The sequence below is a fragment of the Meriones unguiculatus genome, chromosome 15 (genome assembly GCF_030254825.1).
Source record: "Meriones unguiculatus strain TT.TT164.6M chromosome 15, Bangor_MerUng_6.1, whole genome shotgun sequence".
Classification (NCBI taxonomy): domain Eukaryota; kingdom Metazoa; phylum Chordata; class Mammalia; order Rodentia; family Muridae; genus Meriones; species Meriones unguiculatus.
The window spans coordinates 58339502-58365411 of record NC_083362.1 but is presented as its reverse complement, the minus strand read 5'-3'; the positions used below and the strand labels follow the sequence as shown (position 1 = coordinate 58365411).

The 25910-nt window shown below is 41.1% G+C and overlaps 1 protein-coding gene across 3 annotated transcripts in view; it reads left to right on the top strand.

Annotated features, from left to right (window-relative positions):
• Window positions 1–25910, top strand: part of Abca12 (ATP binding cassette subfamily A member 12) — a 224706-nt gene that overhangs the window by 147604 nt on the left and 51192 nt on the right. For all 3 annotated transcript variants that reach the window (XM_060368592.1, XM_060368591.1, XM_060368593.1), the window contains 12 exons: window positions 6406–6662; window positions 6754–6866; window positions 8506–8627; window positions 10723–10896; window positions 13257–13421; window positions 13722–13932; window positions 15153–15292; window positions 17194–17313; window positions 19771–19861; window positions 22641–22820; window positions 23366–23681; window positions 25276–25390. In XM_060368592.1, coding sequence (XP_060224575.1) covers window positions 6406–6662; window positions 6754–6866; window positions 8506–8627; window positions 10723–10896; window positions 13257–13421; window positions 13722–13932; window positions 15153–15292; window positions 17194–17313; window positions 19771–19861; window positions 22641–22820; window positions 23366–23681; window positions 25276–25390 — 2004 coding nt within the window. The remainder of the gene's footprint in view (window positions 1–6405; window positions 6663–6753; window positions 6867–8505; window positions 8628–10722; window positions 10897–13256; window positions 13422–13721; window positions 13933–15152; window positions 15293–17193; window positions 17314–19770; window positions 19862–22640; window positions 22821–23365; window positions 23682–25275; window positions 25391–25910) is intronic.

The following is a 25910-nucleotide window of genomic DNA, read 5'->3' as shown; positions in this document are numbered from 1 at the left end:
ATAATCTTGCCTGGGGAGAAGACAGGAAGACAGAGTCACAATTGTAACACAGTGAGATAAGGGATCTGGTATGCAGATGGGCAGGGTTCTGTGTGCAAAGATGGGCTATCTAACTCAGATTATGGGGTACAGAGGCAAAAGGAAGAAACTTGGCTGAGAATATAATACTTTCTCTGAGTCCTGAAGGCTGTGGGTGATTAGGTCACACTCAGACATTCCAGACACGCAAACTCCTGTTTGGAAGAAGCCAGAGGCATGACCCTCCAAGACAATCAGAGGATACATGCAGCCACAGGAAGGTGAAGGTGCCTATGGGAAAGGCAGGAAAAGAGCTTTGGAGAAAGGTCACCACGCCCAGGTCCTAAAGACTGTTCTGTTAGTGAAAGAGTTTGAGTTCAGTCTTGAAAGTATCAAATATGAAGAAGGCAAATTTTGCCTTCTAGAAAGAGATTAGATTGGAAGAAAGTTCCATGGGCCGCATCTTAAATAATTAGAAAAAAAAAAAAGAATATGACCCGTGTAAAGTCAGTGCAGTCAGAGAACAGGAGAATTTCAAGTGTGGTTCAGGAGGCAAAACTGAGGTGAGGAGAAGGAAGCAGGCGCTCTTGGGACGGACACTTCTGGCCTCAGGGATGTGTTGCCTCATTGTGGCTTGTGAGTGTGGGATATTGCTTCCCTAGAGCAGAAACTCTGATGAATTCAGGCCTTCTTCACCTCTCAAAGCATACACCTCTAAAGCCAAGGTGTGATTCACGAGTGTGTAAGTGAGATTATTAAGATGGAATGCCAACAGTAGCCCCATGTACTCTGAGCTGCTACCCAGCACGGGGCTGTGAAAGGATGAAGCTGGCTCCGGTAGCTTTATAAGCCTCATGGCTATTGCTTCCTGCTGTCCTCGATGTGGAGGTAGTTTGGAGTCCATTGGCCCCCAAATTTTATTCATGGAATTCCTTTCAGCAGGCTAGACCCTCAAAAACATTGACTGTCTGCCCATCAACAACATTTCTGTTTGCCAGCCTTCTGCTCAAGCCCACACATTTTCTTGAGTGTCTGTGTTCTTTCCTCTCTTCCTTGTCTGTTTTATCTACCGCCCCTCTTCCCCCCCCCGCCAGCAGCCCTTTGGTAGAAAGAGAGACTTCCTGATTGCACAAAATAAACTTTCTTATATTGGACAGGAAGGCAGATAATATACTATGTTATTTTAATGCTTTTAAATGGGGGGAGGGAGGAAGGGTGGGATTGGGAGGAGATGAGGGAGGGGCCACAGCCAGGATACAAATTGAAGAAATTGTAATAAATGATAATTTTAAAATGTTTTTTTTTAATAGATCACACCCACCCACCCACACGCACACACACAAACACACACACATTTACAGGCCCCAAGGGCTCAGGAGCATTGAGGATTTATTGACTTATGTCCATAGTATTATACAGTATTCACGATCATGGTAATTAAAATTTTCCTTCATTTGGAAGCTACTGGGCAATGGGGAAGCTCATCATAGTTGCAAATGAGTTAGTAATGGATTGTTGTCCAACTGTAGGCCTGAGCCTCTGCCCATGATGAAGAAAATTGAGCCCCTGTTTGGGCTTTGGAAAATCTGTAGTGTAAGGTTAGCGTGTCACTCCATAGCCCTGGGTGGTCTGACCTTACTGAGTAGCCCATACTGGACTCAAACTCACAATCCTCCAGCCTCTGCCTCCTGAGTGCTGGGATTACAAGTGTGGTTTTAATAACAAATACTGTGCATGCGAGTTGCAGACATGCAACTCACACACACAACACGCAGAAGCCCAAACAGCAAGTCTGCCATCTTCCTCTACTGATCTCCACACTGTTGCTTTGAATCGGGGTCTCTCATTGAACTGGAAGCAGGCCAGTGAGAACTTGGCGTCTCTCCTCCCAATGCTGGGGCTTCAGGCCAGTGAGTGTTAGATATTTGATCTCAGATCCTCATGCTTGCAGAGCAAGCCACCTTACCCGCTGCACATCTCCATAGCAACACTGACAAACCCTTTAAAAGAGAATTACAGTCTCAGAGTTTATGTTTATTGTTAATACTTCACAAAGCTTCTAAAAGTGCAAGAGAGATGTGTGTGTTGCTCTTAGAATAAGGCACTGAGTTATGACACTTGTGAAAATCTTGAGGTTCTTCTTTGGTGTCTGCATGCTTCTCACCGTCCTCCTTATTATTCGCCCTGATTTACATTCTTGTTTCAGAGAACCAATCCAGCTTCAGCAATGTAGTTAAAGATCAGATTTATCTTTCTATAACCTTTATTTCATCCATCATGACTATACTATATGGACTTTTACTGGTTTCCCATACATGGATGCTGGCTTTGCAGCTACAAAACAGATTTCAGTTTCTACTCAGTAAAAGCCACTGAAGCTTGCTACCTCTCAAAACTCAATTAAGAATGTATTGACCCAACGTTACTTATCCTTTTATTTAAGAGTGCCTCAAGAAAGAGGCCAGAGAGATGACTCAGTAGTTAAGAGCCTGACTCTTAACATGGCAAACACCTACACGGCAGCACATAAACCTCTCTCACTCCAGTTCCAGGGTATCTGACACCCTCCCCTGGCCTTAGAGGGCACCAGGCCTATGTACAATGCACATACATGCATACATGCAGGAAATAACATACACATAAAATAATTTTTAATTAACAAATGAAATAAAAGTTAAAATTTGAGAAAGCATCAAAGGGCAGGCAGTAGCCAAGGTGTATAGAAACCTGGCTCCATCCATTAGAGATATAAACATTTCCAGAATCTGGAGAATCAAAGTCAAGGACAGTGACAGTATGCAAAATGATTGAGTCTATTCCAGCACGAAATTCTTCTCATAGCATTAAGACCAGTAAGTAGAATTTCCATACAATATGAAGTCTTGTCAGAATGTTCACAGCCAGAAGTCAGTTATGTTATTCAATACTGTGGAAAAAAAAAAAAAAAAAAAAAAACGGGTCAAGGATATCCCTTTTTTCAGTATGCTCAATGATTAGCTGCTGTGGTCTGACTGTAAACCTCATGCTCTACAGCCATCATCTTTCCTTCCTCAGTGGTGTATGGAGAAAAATGCTGGCAAACCCGAGCTCCTGTTGGGGAATAGTTCATTACTGTTGAAACGTAACTTCTGAGTGGAAACTGAGCTACAATGGTGGCTTCCACACACAGCCGAACTGGAGTGCCCTGAGGCAAATTCTTTTCTCCCTCAGGATGTATTAATTGGGAGCATGTCCTGAGGATATGTGGAACATAGTGAATGAATTTCAGGAATATATTAAGAGTCTAGATCATTAGACTTACGGTGTCCTTTCTTTTTGCGGCTTTGGAGGTTTAAGTCCTTTTGACTGTTTCCATAAGACAAAATTCTTAGTTTTTTCTATACAATTCAAAAGGCAGAGGACAATATGACCTGAAAATGGGGTCTATTGCTATGGAGTTGCTAATGCAGGTGACTAAAATAAAGTGTTGATTAAATTTTAATTGTCAAAAGATATCATACCATAATATTTAGATTATAACCATTTTTAGCTGTGGGGTTCAGTCAGGTTAATTGCATCCACATTGTTGGGTAACCAATCTCCAGAATCCCTTTCATCATGTAAAAGTGAAGCCTTTTCCATTAACGAACTCCTCCTTCCTCCCTCCTCTCAGCCTCTGGGAACTCATTGTCCCTCTCTGACTTCCTGTGGTATGAACTGCATGCCTCCAAGTAATTCATATATTGGAATTATATAGTATATGCAAGTGGCTGGTTCTATTTAGCATAGTTTCCTCCAGGTTCACAACATCATATCCTTTTCTATTTAAGGATATGTGTGCCTAGACAGTATATAAGTGCCTATATGTGTTTGTATATGCCTCTATGTGTGTATAAATTCATACATACACACACATATACCTACATTTATATCCTTAGGCATTGTTTCCATTTCCAGTTATTCCGGCTATACATTCATCCTCTGAGTCATTTCTGTCTCTTGGCTATTGTAAAGAAAGCTTCAGCACACCTTGGCATACAAACACTCCCTCTAAGCACTGTGTTCAATTCCCTGAAGCATAGGCCCAGGAGTGGAACTTGGGCTCACACGCTGACTTTATTTATGAGTTGTGAGGAAGTACAATACTGTTTTCCATCCAGTCTCCATCATCTCACCCCCCCTACCAACAATACACGAGGCTATAATGCCCGTAGACCTTCATCAACACCTGTTATTTTCTGGTTCTGCTTTGTTATCTATTGCAGCCATCATGATAGATGTGAGGAAGAAAGAGCTTTTGAAAAGGTTCACGCCAAATCATGATATAAAATATAAATTAAATATAAAATTTGTTGACGTGATTGTGATTTAAATTGTATTTTAAAATTACTTTTCTAGAATATATAAAGAACTCAAGAAGTTAAAAAGCAGCAAATCAAGCAATCCAGTTAAAAAATGGGGTACGGAGCTAAACAAAGAATTCTCAATAAAGGAATATCAAATGGCAGAGAAACACTTAAAGAAATGCTCAACATCTTTAGTCATCAGGGAACTGCAAATTAAAACGACCCTGAGATTTCACCTTACACCCATCAGAATGGCTAAGATCAAAAACTCAAGTGACAACACATGCTGGAGAGGTTGTGGAAAAAGGGGAACCCTCCTTCATTGCTGGTGGGAATGTAAACTGGTACAACCACTTTGGAAGTCAATCTGGCACTTTCTCAGACAATTAGTGCTACTCAAGCTCCAGCTATACCACTCCTAGGCATATATCCAAAAGATGCTCAAGTATACAACAAGGACATTTGCTTAACCATGCTTGTAGCAGCTTTATTCATAATAGCCAGAATCTGGAAAAAACCCACATATCCCTCAGCTGAGGAATGGATACAGAAATTGTGGTGCATTTACACAATGGAATACTACTCAGCAATTAAAAACAAGGAAATCATGAAATTTGCCGGCAAATGGCGGGGACTAAAAAAGATCATTCTAAATGAGACATCCCAGAAGCAAAAGATAGGTGTGGTATATGCTCACTTATAAGTGGATATTAGACATATAATATAGGATAAACATACTAAAATCTGCACATCCACAGAAACTAATCAAGAAGGAGGACTCTGGGTAAGATGCTCAGTCTTCATTTAGAAAGGCAAACAGGATAGACATTAGAAGAGGGAGAAAACAGGGAAGAGGACAGGAATCTCCCACAGAGGGTCTCCGAAAGGCTCTACCCTGCAGGGTATCTAAGTAGGTGCTGAGGCTCATAGCCAAACTTTGGGTAAAGTGCAGGGATTCTTAAGAAAGAAGGGAAAGATGAAATACCTGGAGGGGACAGGAGCTCCACAAGGAGAGCAACAGAACAAAAAAAAAAATCTGGGAACAGGAGTCTTTTTTTGAGACTTATGCTCCAACCAAGGACCATGCATGAAGATAACCTAGAACTCCTGCACAGAAGTAGCCCATGGCAGCTCAGTGTGCAAGTAGGATCCCTAGTAGGGGGAACAGGGGCCGTCTCTGACAGGAACTCAATAGCTGGCTCTTTGATCACCTCCGTCTGAGGAGGGTGCAGCCTTACCAGGCCACAGAGGAAGACAATGCAGCCAGTCCTGATTGAGACCTGATAGGCTAGGGTCAGATGGAAGGGAGGACCTCCCCATCAGTGGACTGGGGGAGGGGCATAGGAGAAAAGGAAAGGTAGATGGGATTTGGAAGGGATGAAGGAGGGGGCTACCATTGGGATACAAAGTGAATAAATTGTAATAAATAAAAATAAATTAACTTTAAAAAGGAAAACACCTACTTTTCCTAAGTTTTAAAGATTGATTTTGGTTCTATCTATCTATCTATCTATCTATCTATCTATCTATGCATCATCTATCTATCTAGTTAGTTGATGGGGGAGGTACATATATGTGCTAGTGTGTACATCTCTTGCCCAAAAAAAGCCAAAAGAGGATCTGATCCCTTGGAGCCGGAGTTTGCAGTACACCTGGCTTATACGTGGGCATTTGGATATGAACTGCAGCTTTCAATATTGTGTAGCAAGCTCTCTAAACCATCTCACTATCCCCCTTAATGCTTACCACTACATTTTAAAAACCTGCAGATCTATGCCATTGGAAAAAAACAAGCCTAGTAGGTTCCAAGGTCTTACAAGAGTCTCAAGGAAGAGCAATACACACAAAAAGCAAAGGTCACTGCTTTGTTACTAAGCTAAGCCTGATGCCAACTAACTAATGCATCCACAGAAATATATATATATATATATATATATATATATATATATATATTTATTTATTTATTTATTTATAGAATCAAATTTGGTTACTTATTTTCAACTACTAAACATGCCAAATAATGTTACTGACCTATTTTTTCTTCTTTCCTCTTTCTGGGAAGCTGTCTCAGCTTCGAAACTTGACCGAGCTTCTCTGTGAATCAGAAACTTTCCATTCCATAGAGAAATCCTGCCAGTTCTCTAATGTGAGCTTCAGGAGGCTGTGTGAAGACCACGCCTTTCATGTACAGCTGATTGAAGCAGCGCTGTTGGGCACTGATATTGCCACTGGCTTACTGTACCACGACAATATAATATCTGCAAAGCTGAGGGATTTGCTCACTGGAGATCCCAGCAAAATTAATCTAAATATGGACTGGTAAGTTTTCCCATTGTCTTCTTCCTTGGTGACATCCTGTCTCCAGGAACCGGTATGTCTACTTGAATGTATTGTTCTGTTTTTGTCCCAGGCTCCTGGAACAGGCGTTGCAAATGAATTACTTGGAAAATATCACACAGTTAATACCAACCGTAGAGGCCATGCTGCATGTCAACACAAGTGCGGAAGGCTCCGAGCAACCAGGTGTTTCCCTGCCTGCATTCTAAAGGCGTGTTAGGATGCATGCCGCCCTTTAAGAAAGGCTTCTTCAAAGTTCCCAACCAACCCTGCTTCTCTGTCTGCCCTGACAATGAGAAGCCCTAAGATTTCGAATGTGGCCGCTTGTCTAAAGCAGACACATGAAGCTAACGGGGACTGAAGCCTGAAACAATGTTACAGCAAAAAGATTTTCAAAATTTTGCAAGTTAGACCTTTTACCTTTGTTTCTAGACAGAGTAACGTGCACTGGTGAGTTGGCTGCACAAAGGAGCATGAAACATGCTTCCTTCTGTGAGAATAATTTGATAAAAAGAGAAAAACTAAAGAGGATGCACAGCTGTGTGCAGAAACCTCAATTTAGAACTCTCTATTGGTATTCTAAGCACGACATCAGTATTCTTCTTGGCATAATATCTAATATTAAAAAAAAAAGGACATTCTGAATTTTAGATAGCAGTCAGGCACAAAATTGGAAAGACATTAAGTCTAAAAATAAAGAAGGTGTGGGGCGGAGAGATGGCTCAACGGTTAAGGGCTCCGGCTGTTCTTCTGAAGAACCAGGATTCAATTCTCAGCACCCACACGGCAGCTCACAACTGTCTGTAACCCCAGTTCCAGGGCACCTGACACCTTTGCAGAGATATACATGCAGGCAGAACACCAATGTCCATAGCATTTAAAAACTAAATGAAAAAATAAAGCAGGTGTGTTGCACAAGGCTCACTTAATATAAGCAATCAGGGCTGGGGAGATGGCTCAGAGGTTAAACACACTGAAGGCTTTTGCTGAGGACCCAGTTTCAGTTCCCAGCATCCATGCGACAGCTCACAACCATTTATAGCTTAAGTCCCAAGGGATCTGACGCCCCCTTCTGGACACTATGGGCACTATACTAGCATGATGCACAGACACACATGCAGGCAAAACACCTATACACAGAACATAAAAATGAATAATAGACAAATAAATTTGCTTAAAAAAACAAGCAAAAGATGTATCCAGAACAGAGATTACAATCTTCTAAAAATAAGATAAAAGTATTGTTTACAACATCTTTAACTGACCCAAATGTGGGATAATTATAATTGCCATCCCAAAAGGTCTTGAAATTACATACTTTCAACTTACAAGTAATGTAAGATTGGTGAAAATGTTTATAACTTTAGAGTTCTGGGCAAAATTAAAGTCAACTATCTTGTAGTTGAGGCATCGAATCTAAATTGACACTACCATAGGATCCTAGGTTAAAAAAAACATTTTGAATTTATGTGATGGTTTAAATCAAATGGAGACGTATTTATTTAGTGGATTATGTAATCAAAGTCTGTGAGGAAACCCTGTTTTCCTTGGTTCAACCTTGGGTAGCTGACACCTCAGGAGAATTTACAACCTAGAGCAATCTGTTAACTCAAGTTAATGGCATCATAATAAGAACAAGTCTAAAATCAGACAGAGATAGATCTTAAAGAAGCAAAGCTTTGCCAAACCTGAGAGACACGTGTTTCTGGCGAGGCTAGTACATTCAATAGACTTCAGTCTAAAAGTTAGGTTAGTGTCCCTAAAAAAGAGCGACGTTAAAACTGATACGTGAATTGTGTGGGGGGGCTGTGTGTCTTCCTTACAGGTCAGTTAATAGAAATGTTTAGAAACACAGACGAGCTAAGAGAAGAACTAAAGGCCATAGGGATGTCCAACACGAGTATTGACAAGCTGCTGGCCATTCCCATCCCAGACAATAGAGCTGAGGTAAGTGTCCCCGGTTGGACTTGAAGGCGGCTTGTGGACATTTATGTGGTGCTTGATGTTTTAAGTACTTATGAACAAGACACCAGGAGGTGTCCTGTGAGTCTGATCAACGTCCGTGCATGGGGTAAAGGAAATCTAAGTCTTAAGTGAAGATTGTAGTACTGCGTGAGTGTGTGCCTGTGTGTGCATGCATGTGTGTGCACGTGTGTGCGTGTGTGTTCCTGTGTGATACTGGAGATTAGACCTACCGCTAAGCTACCTTCCCAGCCTTAGAAAAGAAATTCTGAACCAACGTCATCACGTTTCCCATTCGTTGGTTTGGATTTATTCTTGCCTCACTCTCTTTGTTCCCCACTTTTCCTGCCCCCTGAAGAATGTTTTTGTAAACCATCAGTAACTGTATTCACTATTGTAATAACATTATTTGATATCCTACAATGATATCAAGGTCAAAATTCAATCACCAAGTTAGGTGAAAGCGTGAAGGCATTCACCCTTTGTTGCAATAAAACTAAAACTGAATATTCACTTCTTCTTTGTTAAAGTCCCGAGAAGAGACTTAATAGATACAATAGATGTTGTCAATGGAAAAGTTTGTGGTTATAGTAAAGAGTTTTTTTTTTTTTTTTTTTTTTTTTTGCTATGAAAATAATGTTATTTTCTTCTTAGATGGTAATATAGTTTTCCACTCAAAATGTCTTGTCTTTTATCCCACTTCAAGGCCATTGTCTGGAAGTGTCATAAAAATTTTCCAAAAGAGCTGAAGAGCTTAAGCCCTCATGTGACAGGGTGTGTCATTTCTCAGCACAGCTCAGTTATTAACCAGAACTAGATAAAGTTCACAGAAGGTTCCGTCTGGGAGATACTTAAATTGCTGGTGTCACTGTGATTAGTTCCCTATACAAAACTTAGAACCGCTTGCCTTGGCTTTTCTTCCTCCCCTTACAGCAAGTCATACCCACCCGCCTGTTCCTTTTGATCTTGCCATTTGCTCATTTGATTCAGAGCTGTGACCTTTGTAATCAGGTTCTTGGCTTCTGAACACCAGGCCCATCTTAGTGAAAGAAAGCAGACGGGAGCAGACAGTCTGATTGCTATTTTAAAGAAGGAGAAAATGTGCAACCTCAATTGTCATCAGCTTTCCTATTTGTTTCAACTGACCTGCCTTCCCTTCTCATATTTCAGTGTGTATGCATTTCTACCTAGGATCTGCCTCTTGTAATTAGTCTGTAATTCTGGGCTGCTACTTCCTCCTCCTCTTTCTCCTCCTCCTCCTTCTCTGAAGCAATCATCAAAATGAAAGGTAACCCAAATTAAGGAAGAGTAAATAGTTAAAGTAAACATGACTTTTAAGCTGGTCATTTTCCCAGACTGACTTCCAACCTTTTTTTTAGTTTTGTTTTGTACCCAATTTTGCATCACCATCCCTGTGCTTTAGTGAGCGATGGTCCTCTGTACTTTTACTAATAGAAATTGATGCCTTATGCACCCAGGCATGTGTAACAGTGATTAAGAGTCTGTGGCACAAACTTGAGGACTGGATTTAAATCGACAGAACCACCTAAATGCACTGTAAAGGCATAAGGTCTTAACTGTAATTTCAGCATTAGAAGGTGGAGCTTGGGGGGCGGCATCTAAAAGCAAGCTGGCTAGCAAGAATAGCCATATTTATCTATGACGTGTGGTTTTGATTGAGAGACCTTGCCTTATGGAATAAGGTGGAAGAATGATGAAGGATGATTCCTGACATTCTTGGGCCACTACATACGTGGGCAGCTGTATGCGCACACTAATCGTCACATATGTGTGTCCACACATATACAAAGATACATACTTGTAGGCATACATACCACACACAAATATGAAAATGGATAAAGGAGAAATAAACTTGTTGATGCTTTAAATGTTATTCCATTCCTGCAGACAATTTGTCATACTTTAAATCATAGAGCACACACACACACACACACACACACACATGCACACACACACACATGCACACACATGCACACACACACATACACACCTTCTTAAACTGAACAGAGGATACTCAAATGATTTGCAGCTAAACCAGTTTCTTTGCTTCTATTCACAGATAATTTCTCGTGTATTCTGGTTACATTCATGTGATGCTAATGTCACCAACCCCAAGCTGGAAGACGCCATGAGGGAATTCTGCAAGCTGCCCCTTCCAGAGAGATCACACCAGTCCTACCTCATCAGCCTCACCCTTCTGCACTACTTAGACATTTATAATTTCACATACAAGGCAAGTTGCCACTGGTGGATATGTTTCCGTGTTAGTTTAGTGCAAAACAATTATTCACAGGTGTGTTTTTCGATGCCATAAGAGAAAAGATTCACCTCCCCAATTTCTGGAATTATCACATTATTTTAGATCCAGATAAGTCCTCTACCAGGGCTCATGTATCACAAATGTGGGCAATGACTCAATGGGGAAACTAATGCCCCAGGCTTACTGATTCTTACTTTGTGTATCGAAGAACAAAGATAAAAATTAATACACTGACTCACAGAGACTGAACCACCAACCAAAGAACATGCATGGACTGGCCCTAGGCCCCCTACATATATGAAGCTGATGGGCTGCTTGGTCCTCAAGTGGGTCCCCTAACAGTTGAAGTGGCGGCTGTCTCTGACTTGGACTCTGTTATTTTTCCTCTGAATCCCATTTCCCTAGCAGGGCTGCCTTGTCTTTCCTTAGTGAAAGAGATGGCACTTGGTCCTAATGGAGCCTGACCTGTCAAGGTGGTTTGGCACTCAGGGTGGGAGGTTCAGAGGTAAAGCAGATATGGGGAAAGTGGATGGGAGGGTGGGATTGGGAGAAAAGGAGAGAATGGGATTGCAATCGGGATGTAAAAGAAACAAATAAACAAATTAACAAAAAATTAATATATAACTACCATATTATAAAAATTGATTATTATTTCTTACTGTGAACAGGCATTAAGTTAGTACAATGAAATCAAAGATTAGGGGCTGGAGAGGTGGTTAAGTTAATGGCTGCTCTTTCAGAGGACCTGGGTTCAATTCCCACCTCCTCATAACCATCTGTAATCATCCCACCTCCAGCAGCTCATAATCATCTGTAATTCAGATCCCAGAGGGGCTCTGCTGCCGTCTTCTGGCTTCTGCAGGTACTGCACACTGCCACACAGACGTGTTTGCAGGCCAAACACCTATATGCACACATAAAATTAAAACTGAAAAAGAAAAGTTAAAAACAAATTTAAGAAACATTGTTAGAAAATTGCAAATAAAAAGCACACACTGAGAGGATTTTTTTTAAATGAGAGAAAAATATATAAAATTCTTTGGGATGTTTTCAGAATGAGAATGCTTGCATCTCATTCACTAACTTAGCAAGAAGCACCCATTATTTGTGGCATGTCACCTTATGTCACCACTCAGCTTACAACCTTCCTGGGAACCTAGTTCTCAGTGTTTTTTTCCCCCTAGGAAAGCCCCTAATCCTGTACCAGGGCCTCATGATCTGCACACCTTCCCCATTTGGAATCATCATTACTCAGCAGTCCTTAGGACCATGTCTGAAGAGCTGGCAGTTCAACCTGACCATCCACCTCTTTCCTTGCTGTCTATTTTTAGTTACCCTCCAAGCCCCGTATCTATTTACTTGATTTTTTTCTTTTTAATTTATTTTCTGTGTCCAGTATGTAGAGTGCTCACGGAAACGTTTAGAATACCAAGAGCTCTGCCTGGCACATTCATAACTTCATTGCTGAGATCTTAGTGGAGAGGCATGCGAACACGGCCAGGTCAACAGCTCAATCGTGTGTGTGTGTCACGGTGACCTTTATGGGACACACCAAAGAGCTTTCCATCCCCAGAGATCTCACACATCTTTTCCTGTCTGCCTAGAACCTCTTAAGTCTTTTTATTCTTATCATTAGTATAGTTTTTACTTTTATTGACTTTTTTATTTTATATGTGTAGTTAGGAACATGGTTTTTAGAGTAATGTATCTACATGCAAGGCACTTTGTGGTGGATACTCTTCTGGCTCTGAAAAGTAGCTGGGCTGGAAGGACAGCTCGGCAGTTAAGACCATACGCTACTCTCCTAGAGGCTAACATTTCTATTCTCTCTCCAAGAGATCAAGGGTCCATTTGCAGTTGGGCAGTCTCAGTTTATGCCTTTGCCTTTTGCATCAGCGGAGTCAATCACACAGCATCTGGCCTGTGTATCTGGCTTTTTTTCACTTTGGATAGTATTTTCAAGTTTTGTGCACGTTGCAACATGTATCAGTATTTTTTTTTGTTTGCATGTTCATGTTATACTGTAGTTTAAAGATAAGTTCTGCTTATGCATTCAGGCGGATTGTCTGCTCCGCTCCACCGCTGACTGCTTTAGACAAAGTCCCTGTAACTGTTCACACACCAGCCTTCACGTGGGCTTATGTTCTTTCCTTTGTTCGGGTGAAGACCTAGGAATAGAATGGTTGGTTTGTTTGGTAAATCTCCACTCAGCTTTTCGGTAGACTTGCAGAAATATTTTACAAAGAGGCTGCTCTGCTTTATAGTCTTACCAACAGTCCACGAGGTCCCAGCTCCTCCACATAAATCATTCATTTTCATTCTCCTTCCATTAGGTGCTTTTCCCAAGGAAAGATCAAAAGCCAGTGGAAAGGATGATGGAGCTTTTCATAAAGCTGAGGGAGATTCTCAATCAGTTGGCTTCCGGCACACATCCTCTGCTAGACAAAATGAGATCCCTGAAACAAATGCACCTGCCCAGGAGTGTTCCGTTAACACAGGTAGAAGAATCCCTCGGTAATGTTCTCCCTGAGAAATTCTTCCTGTCATGCTGACTTTTATTTAAGACCGGGTGCAATCAATTTGGCTACCGATCTAGCACACGGAAGACAAAAACTCTCCCACTTTAGCCACGTCTGGCAGTTAAGCCAGTGAGGTTTGTCATTCTGTATTTAGGTTTGCAATTCAGACTTTAAAGAAGTCATGGGAACTCTGAGCGCTGCCGCTTTTTCTCTCTGTGTTGTCTGCTGGAGCACATACAGTCCCGTGACATGAGTAACTCTTGGACGTTTGTCTCACAGGCCATGTACAGGGGCACGAGGATGAACACGCCAGCAGGATCTTTCAGCACCATCTCCCAAGCGCTGTGTTCCCAAGGAATTACCACCGAGTACCTGACCTCCATGCTGCCTTCATCCCAGAAGCCGAAAGGCAACCACACCAAGGACTTCCTAACTTATAAATTAACTAAAGAAGAAATTGCCTCAAAATATGGAATCCCCTTAAACACTAGTAAGTGTACCTCAAAACGCGTATGAAATAATAACTCTCAATGGCAAGAGTGTTACGTGGTCCGTCACGGCTTTTCATGGTAAATGAAGTATCAGTCTTATCTCAGAACGAAAATAGAAAACGCTTGTTTGGTACCTGCTGCCTGTCCTGCCTGTTAAGTCATGCCCTCATCATGCAGCCCCATGAGGTAATGCCTACCCTATCGCATGCATCTTAATGGAAGGTATTTGAGTCCGAAGATGCTCAGTTTCCTGCCCAAGGTCACTGACTTGGGGGTCTCGGGGCTCTTGGGTTCTTTAAATGACAGAAGGTACAATCACAGATCACTTTGGTAATAAGCATGTGCACTGAGAAATGTGTCGTTAGGTGACTTGGTCACTGTGGGAACATCACAAACAAACTAGAGCAAGTGATGTCACTGGCTAGAACCCCATCAGCTATGCAGCCGTCACTGACCACATTGTTGCTGGCCTGCATCGCTCTGTGGTTAGCATCTCTAGGTCATAACTATGAATTCTTGCCAGGAGATAATGCAGACGCTTGTTTTAAATTTGCTAGGGTCAATATTTTCCCCTAACTCTCTGGCATTAGATGTTTATATGGCATATGGCGGGGCTGTGTGTGTGCAGCTAAGCATAACTGTTTAGTGGCATATCAAAGCCATTTACTTGATCTATAAACTTTGAGATGCAAAATGTGATCTGAGGAACTCTTCCGGGTGATATATGGGTATTTAGCGTAGCAATTGGGTTGACTCATACATTTGTCTTTTTATCCGTTCAACAAAAACCTACAAACGGCTCTCATGTATCTGGTACCATTCTGGGAGTAAGATTTTATGTATTCTCAGAAAATTACGTACTGGTAAAATGGATATGTTAGAAACAGTTCTGAAATGTGGTTTGAAATCTTTGTATTTCTTCTTGGCAAAATGCCACCGCTTATGCTTATTCTGGGCTTTCTTCTCAGCTTAAACTTTCTCACCCAATAAACAATTGTTACTCGGTTGTCTTACTGCCATACCAGATGCTTCCTATCTGTTACCAATGTAGAAAGTGCTAAGACATAAAATTTAGGCTGTATAGTTTGTAGCACTTCTCCATGAATAAGAAGATTTGGAAATGATTGTTGGTTTTCTTCTAAATCATAATGGTTGATGCATATTAATTGTGTCTACTAATTGACTGATATATTATTTTTTTCTTGCCTTTTATTTCCAGCACCATTTTGCTTCTCCCTTTACAAAGACATCATTAACATGCCTGCTGGACCTGTGATTTGGGCCTTCTTGAAACCAATGTTGTTGGGAAGGATTTTATATGCACCATATAATCCAACTACAAAGGCCATTATGGAAAAGGTTTGGCTGTTAAGCTCAGTGTTTCTATGGGGCAGTACTGTTTCTGTTTTAAAGCAGTCACCTTCTAATTTTATTTTAGGTGGTTCTGGCTTACATCTTCTCTACCATCAACTTTGACTTTGGTTTTTGGAAACTCGTGATAATTTCTTTCTTTGCCCCTAGGTTGGGTATAGGTTATGACAGGTGGGATCTCTCAGTGAAATGAACCATGGTGACATTTGGGAATGAAATTAGGCACAGCTAGACCACAGGCTTTTCAATGATCTGAGAAAGCCAAAAAGTTTTCAGTGCATGTCGAATGTTCAAAGTATATAGAAAAATCACACTAGAAAAAAAAAGGGGGGGGGCGTGATTATATAGCTCATTCAAATAAAAAAAAAGCCCTTTCAGCATAGATTTTTTTACTTCATAGTTGGTCGAAGTATTTAATATTTCTTATTTATATCAAAGACAGATCTTGAGAAAGACAGTATCACCAGGACCTATACTTACCACCTGCCTTGTTCTACCACAAAACATCCCTTCACTTTTAAGTTGGACATGGTAGAATGCCTGCCTGACATTCACAAGGCCCTGGATTCAATTCCCAGCCTTGACAAGAAAGCAAAGCATCAGTGAGTTTGGCTTGAAGAGAGACATGTGGAGCAAACCTGTAACGCAGTGCCTTGCAGGCTGAGACAGGAGGCTTTGGAAGCTAACACCTTCCCCTCCTCAAAAAAGAAATAGCTTTCATGACTTGAATTATACACCTATTGCCCTCTTAAAAACTAAAGAATGAAAATGAAAAAAAAAATCTGCCTTAACATTACCTGATCATTAAATTACAGTTGATGTGAGTCTAATATTACTTTGGGGACTAAGTAGAATGAACAGGAGATTACCACCGAGTGTTGCTCCTTTGAATGTTTGTGATTTAATATTCCTTGTCTCACCGGACGTATACATCAATCACATACTTTTATATAAGTGATTCACTCTCACTGTCCAAGTTTAGATTCCCCCCTTTTATGCTCGATGCTCATCTCCTCTCTTTTATATGGTAAAAACTTCTTCAATTCAAAAGAGCTGGCTAAATCTTTGATTTTTAAAGATTTTCAGAGAAATGTTTTAATTACACGAAATGCATTTATTTAATTCTCAGAATATTCATCTTATTCCCAGTGTACGTTTTTAGTTTTGCGGTTAATGTAAACAGAACACTTGTGCATACATTTTGACATGCTATTATTTTATTTCAGAAGATTAATGTCTAGGATTGGAGGGTTAAGGGGTTATTTTTTATTGCTTTTTATGTTATTATTTTATTGAGATAAGGCTTTGCTCTGGAGTTCATGCAGTCCTTGAGAGTTCAGGGTCTTCCTGCCTCAGCCTATGTGTGCTGGGATCACAGGCATGTACCACCATGCTTGGCTGCGTTTTATTTGAATAGCCCTTGTCAGGTTGGTTTCCTAAGTGGCTGTGGTGTGCCCGTTCCCAGGAACAAGAATTAGGAACATCTCTCCTGGTGTGTTTTCTGACTTAGAACATTTAATTTAAAAACAACATCCTTCCTACGTGCGTGAGCTTGGTGGTGCTCAGTAATGACGTGAAATTTAACATCGGTAAAAATGAAAACGTGTGAGAACTCTGGGAAGGCTTCCATTTTGATTATAAATTTGAGCTGGACATGAGGCAAGCCCTAAATTTCCCAGAAGTTTTATGAATGATATTGATCCTTATCAGATATATCAATTGATGCTTTTGAACATATAGAAGCTGTCTGACAACGGTTTTTCTTTTTTTTTTTTTTTTAACCAACCCTACCTTTTAATGCTGTTTTTTAAAATATAACAGAAAGTCTTGTATTGAAATACATGAAGAAAACCAATTGACCAGATCTCTCTTGTCTCTTTGTTGTTAAGTCCAACGTAACTCTGAGACAGCTGGCGGAATTACGAGAAAAATCCCAGGAGTGGATGGACAAGTCACCTATCTTCATGAACTCCTTTCACCTGCTGAACCAGACCATCCCGATGTTGCAGGTACTGGCTCGCTCTGTCATACCATTTCCGAGGATTGCGATTCTTCGATATTTTAATCACTGTTATTACACGAAGATGGTAACTTCTCATCCACATTCAATAGATTAGAATAACTGCTCCGTTCCCATTGATCCCGTTCACATTCTCATTCACACCCCTCCTTTCCCTCTGGATGTTCCAGCCTCTCTACTACCTCAGAGGTGAGAACTCTCACGCAGTAATGTAACCATAGCTATAATCATTTACCGTGTGATTACAGGCTGTAGATATGCTTGAGTTATCTCTCTTTTAAATTCTCCTTTGGGAGTTCACGGGTTTAGAACTTCTAAAGTTATACTCTAGAAGGCAATCAATGTCCGGAGTTCTTTAGTTGGAGCATGCGGGAGCAGGTGCGCACAAGGTGCTCTCGTGGAAGTCGCCGAGTAGGTGTCTTAAATTCAAGTGCTCCTGAAGAAACAAAAGGCCCTCCTAGAAAAAAAAAGTTCCTATAACTGACCTCTTACAGATTTAGTCCTCACTCAGCCGTTCTCGATGTCCCTGCCAGGGTAGTTAGAGGTTTGACGCTGCAACTCTGTGCACTTCAGATGTGGAAAGTGTGATTCGGGATTCTAGTAAAAGGAAGCAGGCTTTTCTGAAGCCACTGGAAGCAGTGGAGGGGCATGTTCCAGGTGCAAACAGGACTCTGGCAACTGAAGACAAAGCCTCGGGGTTGGCCTGTGACCAGCTGGAGAAAAGAGGTTTCGGGAATGATAGTGTTTGAGGTACTCAAGAGAATGGTTTGCATTGAAAAGAGATGTCCCATATAAAACTGATGTGACCCAAGAATATTTTGGCAAAATAACAACAACAACAACAAAAAATCAAGAACATTGCCTCTTTATCATCATCTTGGGTAAATTAAACCCAGAATGAATGATTTGTTTCATGTACTTTTTTCAGGAAAATTGTACCTAGAAGCTGTTTTCTTCAGTTTGTTTTGACTAACAATCACTCCATAGTTACATTTACAGTGTGAATTAGAAAATAAATTTTAAAAAGCACTAATATATTCAATAACTATAAAATGAAGGACATTTTCCACCAAACACGGTTCCCACAATGCACTACTAACTATTCTAAGTTAAAAATGCTCATTTGCAGTGGATCTTTTCTGGTGAGTCTCAGACACCAAAGTTTCTTGAATAGAGTTTTACTGCACTATGTATTCTCCTAAGCGGAAGACTGATCTTTTTTTTTTCTATAAACCTCTTACCTATGAAGGGAGAAAAACAGTTTATACACATTATATCATTGGGGAAAATGTGTTGGCTAGCGTGCTGAATCAGCAAAGGACATGCACTGTACGTTACAACAGTTCCAAAGTGCAGACTTGATTAGAACCTCCGTGGCCATCTTCCCATTGGGAATAGCAGCTAGCTGAAGTATCTTTACTGAACAGAAGGATAAATTGCTCCTCTCGATTCTCAAGGAAAAATTTAGTTCTGTGAATGCACAGGAAGTTTGACACTTAAAGCATTAGCAGATGATACCTCAGGCCATGTAGCGCCCGCTCCACAGCACTGAAACTCTAGGCTCGGGGTTGAGTCATTAGTGCATTAGCACGCATGTGCGCACACACACATGAACACATGCACGAAAGACAGAGGGAGATGGCAACGACAGTAGTCACTTTGAGGTGGGGTGAGAAATCTGCATAGTTGTGCCTAGCTCAGAGCAAAAAGAGCTAAAGACGACTACAGTGTGGAAGCTATGTCTCAGGTTGGAAAATAGCCATTGAAGCACTAATGTTTTAAATAATTTAAACTATCTTAAATTACCAGTGTTTCAGTGAATTGGGTTGGTTTTATTGATGTGTTTTTTTATGGCCACACAGTTGTTCTTGCTGTTCAGGACAGAACAGTATTATAATAATGGACACTGACAGTTCTGATGAGTCATTTATTCCCTCACTTCACAGAAAGATAACCTGGAGCCAGAAATAGGAGGCCTCACAGCTGGAGATGAGTAGCTAGCATAGAAAACAGTTGTGAGGTCAAACACCATACACAGCCCTTCTGAATGTCAGAAGTGTACTTTTTTTTTTAATCTAGGGAGAATGAAATACATTTTGTTTAATTTTTTTATTAATTAGTCTATTCACTTTGTAGAAATACACTTTCTATGTTTAAAAGGAAATAATTTATTAGCACTGATAAAAATTCTATTAAGTTGAATATAATTCTCTGACGTTAAAAATAATTATGCCCCCTCCCCACTCAGGGAACTTTTAGAAATCTGAGCAGTTCGTGTTAAAGACAAAAGCTCATTCTTTCAAACCATCTCTTGTGAGCCCACAGCAGGTACCCAAATAACGCCCAGAGGTGCCTGGCTCATTGTTCCAAGGCCCTGTTAGGACTGACAATGATTAAACATGTTTTTCCTCTCATATTGAAACTGGTTCCTATTATTAACTTTTAGAATACTCTGAGGAACCCCTTCGTGCAAGTTTTTGTGAAGTTCTCCGTGGGCCTCGATGCTGTTGAACTCCTGAAGCAGATAGACGACCTTGGTGAGTCCCTCCGTGTGGCCTGCTTTTATTCACCCTGCACATCAGGACTGAGGGGAGAAGCCTGGCGCCCTATGGCCGCCAGATAGCTTCCCTTCCCTTCTGCGTCTAGTTTTTTATTAGTTATTGGAGGAAAAGTGGGGCCCTAGGTGTGTCTACCCATGTTTTCTGATAATTAGTGGTAGTGATACGCGAACACCCGTGGTTAGTAATTTCACAGCAATATACATGGCGTAAATGCAACTCTGGCTCGGCGTAAGTAAGGTTGGCACATTTTGCTTCCCTCCCCCCCCCCCCGCATTCCTTGATAACTCAATGAAAAGGCAGTCCTCGCAAGTGTGGGAAGGTGGGATGGTTTCGGGCAGCATTTAACATTTGATCTCCACCAGGCTCGATATCGCCAAAATGTGACTGGAAAAGGCGATCGAGTTAACAAAGGCAAGCGTGGAGACTCAGAAGGAAATAAGTCTAACTCAGTATTTAAGGTTGGGTCTTCCACTCAGGGTCATTTAAAAGGAACAAGCTGCACAGAATCAAAGGCAGCTGTCTGAACTTACATATTCCCCCTGCCAAGTCCCCACCTTCAACCTAAAGGACGCAAGACATCTAATTCAGCCTGTGTCTCATTCACTGTTGCTATGCAACCACAAGGCAGAGGAAGGGACTGAGAGCGTCAGAATTTGGCAGGAGCAGAGCAAATAGCCTCCTCCTCCCCAGCACCTCCGGGACCCAAATGACTTCAGTAGCAAGCCAGCGGGGAGGAATTATTGTCTATATTTGTATGTAGCTGTGTGCCGTGCAATTGCGTGCACATGACGATAGTCAACCCAGTTTGGTAAAAGAAAGGTATTAGGGGATTTCTCTTTCAAAGGTAAGAGGTAAGCCACCATTTGATAAAAATATCAGGGATAAACTATAATGTTCTTAAATAAATTTTATCATCCCTAACTTTTAAAATAGGAGCTGAGGCTTAGAATTTAAAATCAGATTAAAGTAAGTAAAACAGTGAGCCTAGCACACTTGAAAGCCTAGGTTTGGCGCTCAAAATTGATTACACACGTACACACACATACATGTACAGTTAAAGCTTGGGGCTGTTGCTGCTTCTCATTTCCTTGAGTCCACTCCATGATTCTCCTAGTACCAACAGGTCTAGGGCCTCCTTCCTTGTTATGTTGATTTCCAGTGTCCGCTGGAGGCCACAATATTCAACAACAACATAGCCTTCCCTCACCAGCGTCTCCATCAAGTAAAACCTTCCACTTTACAATGTACTGAGAAACGTATTTAGGGAGTTGCCCCTCCACGAGGAACAAGGACTTGTTTTGGATAAGGTAGGGGACCTATTTAGAAGGATTTATGATAGTCACAGCTCAGTCTTCATGATGAGCAAGTTAATAAGAGCTTAATTGGTCAAATGACTTGTTAGCCTGTGATTTTGTATTTACCCATGGTCCCTGCTGCTTTCCTCACAAGGAACCTTGCAACTGAAGAACTGTTGTATCCTCTTTCTCCCAGAGTAATTACTTAAAATTAAATCTTGATCATATTGTCTAGGTTCATTTAGATATGAATAGAGATGAATCACATAGGGCTTTATTGTTTATTTATGATAGTGATACTAGGAATCAAATCTGTTGTGCATGCTAGTCAAGAACTGTACCTGTGAACTGGACTCCTAAGATTCTCTATTGACAATAAAAGAAAGTTGCAAGTGTATAGTAGACATCTTTAGGTGCCCGAAATGCTTCTATAGCTCAGCTTTTTGTTTTCAAGATTTTGTTTTATTTTTAGTTACGCGGATACCCGGATGCCTCTGTGAGAGTGTGTGTGCTAGTGCAGGTACCCTCGTTATCCAAAAGAGAGTGTGTCACCCTCCAGGGCTGGAGTTGAAGGCAGCTGTGAACTATGGGATGAGTGCTGGAAACTGAACTTGGGATTGCAAGTGCTTTTAACTGCTGAGCCTTCTCTATAGCCGCTCTGTAGTCTAGCTTCTATTCTGCATAAACCTTCCTTCATTTAAAATTTGTCAACGTTTTTGTCTTAAGGAAGCATTTTTGTTTAGTTTATTTAAAATGGTCATAGCCAGCGCAAAGTCTGTTATGTACATATTTATTCATTCTGTGTGTATAGTGTATGCACATAACATATTTATGTGTGTGTGCATATGGAGATCAGAAATAGATATTGGGTGTCTTCTTCAATATCTCTCTATCTCCTTTTTTTTTGAGAGATGATCTCTCACTGAACATGAAGCTTGCCAATTCAGCTAGACTGGCTAGCCAGCAGGCTCCAGGGATTTGCATGTTTCTGCCCGCAACCCAACCCTTGTCAACGCAGGCACTGCCGTGCCTGGCTTTCCCATAGGTGCCAAGCCTCCAAGCCCAGGCTCCTCTGATTGCTTGCCAAGCACTTTTAGTTTTAACCTACTGAACCATCTCTGCAGCCATTGTATGTATAAATTTTTAAGATTTATTCATTTTTCGTCCTTTGTTATTTAAATCGTACCAGAATATGCTTTTGAATTATCTCACATCTCTTTAAGCCTGGGTTGACTGTATTTGTAACTAGCTTAACATTCTCCTCAAGGAATTTCTGCAGAACTGGGCATATTTTCTTCAGTATGCAATACTTGACATTTTAAAAATAAACTCTACAGCACCACCTCTTTGTTATAATTTAGTTTAATGTTTACCATTTGCTAAAAGTATTCATATTTTGTTTTACTATTTTTTTAAATAAAGATGGTAATCTCTCTCTCTCTCTCTCTCTCTCTCTCTAGATGTTCTCAGGCTGAAATTAGAGAACAACATTGACATTATCGATCAGCTTAACACGCTGTCTTCCCTGACAGTAAACATTTCCTCCTGTGTACTTTACGACCGCATTCAGGCAGCAGACACTGTAGAGGAGATGGAGATGGTGGCTGAACAGCTCTACAAAAGCAATGAGCTCTTTGGAAGTAAGTGCTGTCCTGTTGGAATTAGAGTGTCTCTCTGTACTAAAGTGGGCCAAATTCGCTTCTTTCCTCTTTCATCCAGAACTCAATGAAGTAGTCTGAAAGTTGTTGCCCTTTCTGATGTCAGCAAGAACCCTTCTTTTAGTCAAGCAGCCATCTTGTCTAAGTCCAAGAAACCTTTAATTTTATCATTTCACTGCAAAAAAAAAAAGTTAAGAATGGAAAATATCAAGCAGCTGAAGGGTGAAACTAAACCCCAGCTTCATCATCAGTCAACATTATCCACTTTAAAATATTTCTGTAATTTAATTAAGTGGCTTACAGTGTTATATTTAATCTGTCACTCACTTTGTGATTATATTCTGAACTCTAGCTTTGAACCCCTGAGTTTGATAGCTTTTTAAAAACCATCTCTCTATATCAAAGCCTGAATCCACCATCCTGTTCCTAACTCAATTGTCTGGCTGCTCTCTCCATATCCCCTCTGACCAGTAAGTAATGCTGTCCATAAAGTAACTTTTGTGCTGTTGTTGCTGTTTTATTTTTAGGTGTCATTTTTAAGCTTCCACCTAACAGAGGCTCACACAAAGGCTATGGCTCTGAAAATGTCTCTCTTCCTCCTATCGTAAAATATACTATCCGCATGAGCCTGAAGACCGCACAGACCACAAGGAGCATAAGAACCAAGATTTGGGCCCCTGGGCCACACAATTCTCCATCACACAACCAGATCTATGGCCGGGCTTTCATTTATTTGCAGGATAGCATTGAAAGGGCAATCATTGAATTACAAACAGGAAGGAACTCACAGGAAGTCGCTGTCCAAGTTCAAGCCGTCCCCTATCCCTGCTTCATGAAAGATAAGTAAGTGGCCTGGCTAACAGTCAAACACCGTTTTGAGAACCCCCTTTTTCATTTGATGTGTCAAACGAAGAGAACACATTCACCAAGCCTTTACCCTATGTTTAGGACCTAAAGCAGTGCATGCCTGGACATTTCTTTAAAGAACAGAGGCACAAGACGCTTGCATGCTTTGTGAGATTAGGGTCTTGTGCATAAATTTAAGCTCTTTGTAACATACAGAACTCTTCCCCAAATGTTATTTCATTTGTTCTATCTCTGCACTCTGTCGGCTAAATGGAAGCAGTATCACGGTCCATAGTTTTCAGCTAAAGATGAAATCCAGAGAGCTTGAGTCACTTGACTAAGATGAATGGCTGCCTAATAACAGTACGCATTTTCTCAATACTAGACCAGGCCTAAACCACACTGTCATTTGAAAGCAACATTACAGGAGAGTAGTTATTAACTAATGGGAGCCCTTACCCAGTTCTACATCCAGAAACTATATCAAGAATGGACCTGGTCCAAGGTAAAATCCATTCCACAGATGTTCTACTATAAACATCCACCGAGGGAAGCAAATCGTATATTTGCTTTGCCCTGAAAGGCACCCATCTCTCGGGTAGTAATGTCTTTCACACACTGGAGTGATAACAAGTGATAGTGGCCCCACGGTCCATTTGCACTCTTCAAAAGTGTGGGAGAATGAATTTGAACCCTTTCTCTAAATAACAGCTTCTGGCCAGCCCAGGAGGCAAAGCATATTGCTGCAGAACCACACTAAGAACAGCTGCTTTTGCCTCAGCCGTGGTCAGAAACAGGCCTTCCCGGCGACCACCGCCACCAGCTTCTGGGAAACTGCTCAAAAGCAAATTCCTACCCTGTTGGTACCTCATAAATGAGCAGGTTTCAGGTTGGAACCAGGACTCTGTATTTTTTTTTTATGAGGTTTAGGGTGTTTTTGCTCTACGGTCAACTTGGAGAAACAGCAAACAAAACCCCTTGCATTGTGACCAGCCACTCAGAAATACTTGTAGGGCTGGTGAGGTTTACCGAGGTCCCTCTAGGTCAACATATTGCCAAAAGAGGCATTTCTACACATGTATAAAACGCCTTCGAAAAATCCACTTTTTTTTTCTTAAATCAAATGTTCTGGATTTAGTATTATTTAATTTAGGGGGATTCAGTTTAATAATAATTATGAACTTCCCTAAAAGTTAATATAGTCATTCGGGACATGGCCCCACTTTTAGGTTGGAGTGCCAATCCCCTAAGTTTGAACCTGCCATTTAGATAAGAAAAGTTTTGAGCTTTGTAATTACAGCCGGATAATGATTTCCCCAAGTAGGACACACTTAATACAGTTTAAACAATACGGCAATTTTCTCTAACCACCCAGAGCCATGTTTTGATTCTTGTGCCACCATGGTAAGAAAACGAGAGCCTGCTGTGAAGTCGGCTTCCCACTTCCGAAACGGAGGGGCCGTATTTACAGTCATTCCGAGCTCCCTAAGGGGAGCGTAATTTCCACACATGACGCTGTGCGCTCCTTGCACGCCGCAGTCTGCTGGGCAGCATTTCTCCTGACGGCTGGATCCTCTGTTTTCTTCCGCAGCTTCCTCACCAGCGTCTCCTACTCCCTCCCCATCGTGCTCATGGTCGCCTGGGTTGTATTCATAGCTGCCTTTGTTAAAAAGCTTGTTTATGAGAAGGACCTCCGGCTCCATGAGGTATGTGGGGAATCTTCTCTCGTCCTAAGTCCTAGGCGTAGAACAGCTAATTACTGTGCCCTCTCCTCATGCTTGTTCAGACTCAGCCTGCACAGCCTACACCTTGTGAGTGAGAAAGACAAACATTTTAAGGATCACAGAGGTGGTCTTTATTTTGTTTTTCTCAAATAAATAAATAGATGGAAAAAAATAACCAAAAAAGTGACACAAGAGATGTTTAATGAGTACTTCTGAGAAGGCAAAATCTGAGTTATATTGAATAAAATATGGATAAAATTATGATCCTCGCAGTAATAGTTTCCCCAGTAATTACCTACGGGATGTAGGCTCTAACCGAGTTTAAACAGTACTGATACTGTCAAGGAAGAAAGACGGCCAACATGGCAGCCGAAGCAGGCATGAGGCTAATTTTGCTTTTCAAGAACAAGTTCCCTTTCCAGTGTTCCTTGTCTCTTGCATTTATCTTTCAATTTGCTAAATGTCTCATAAACTGATTTAAGCCCTGCTGTCCTCCAGACGG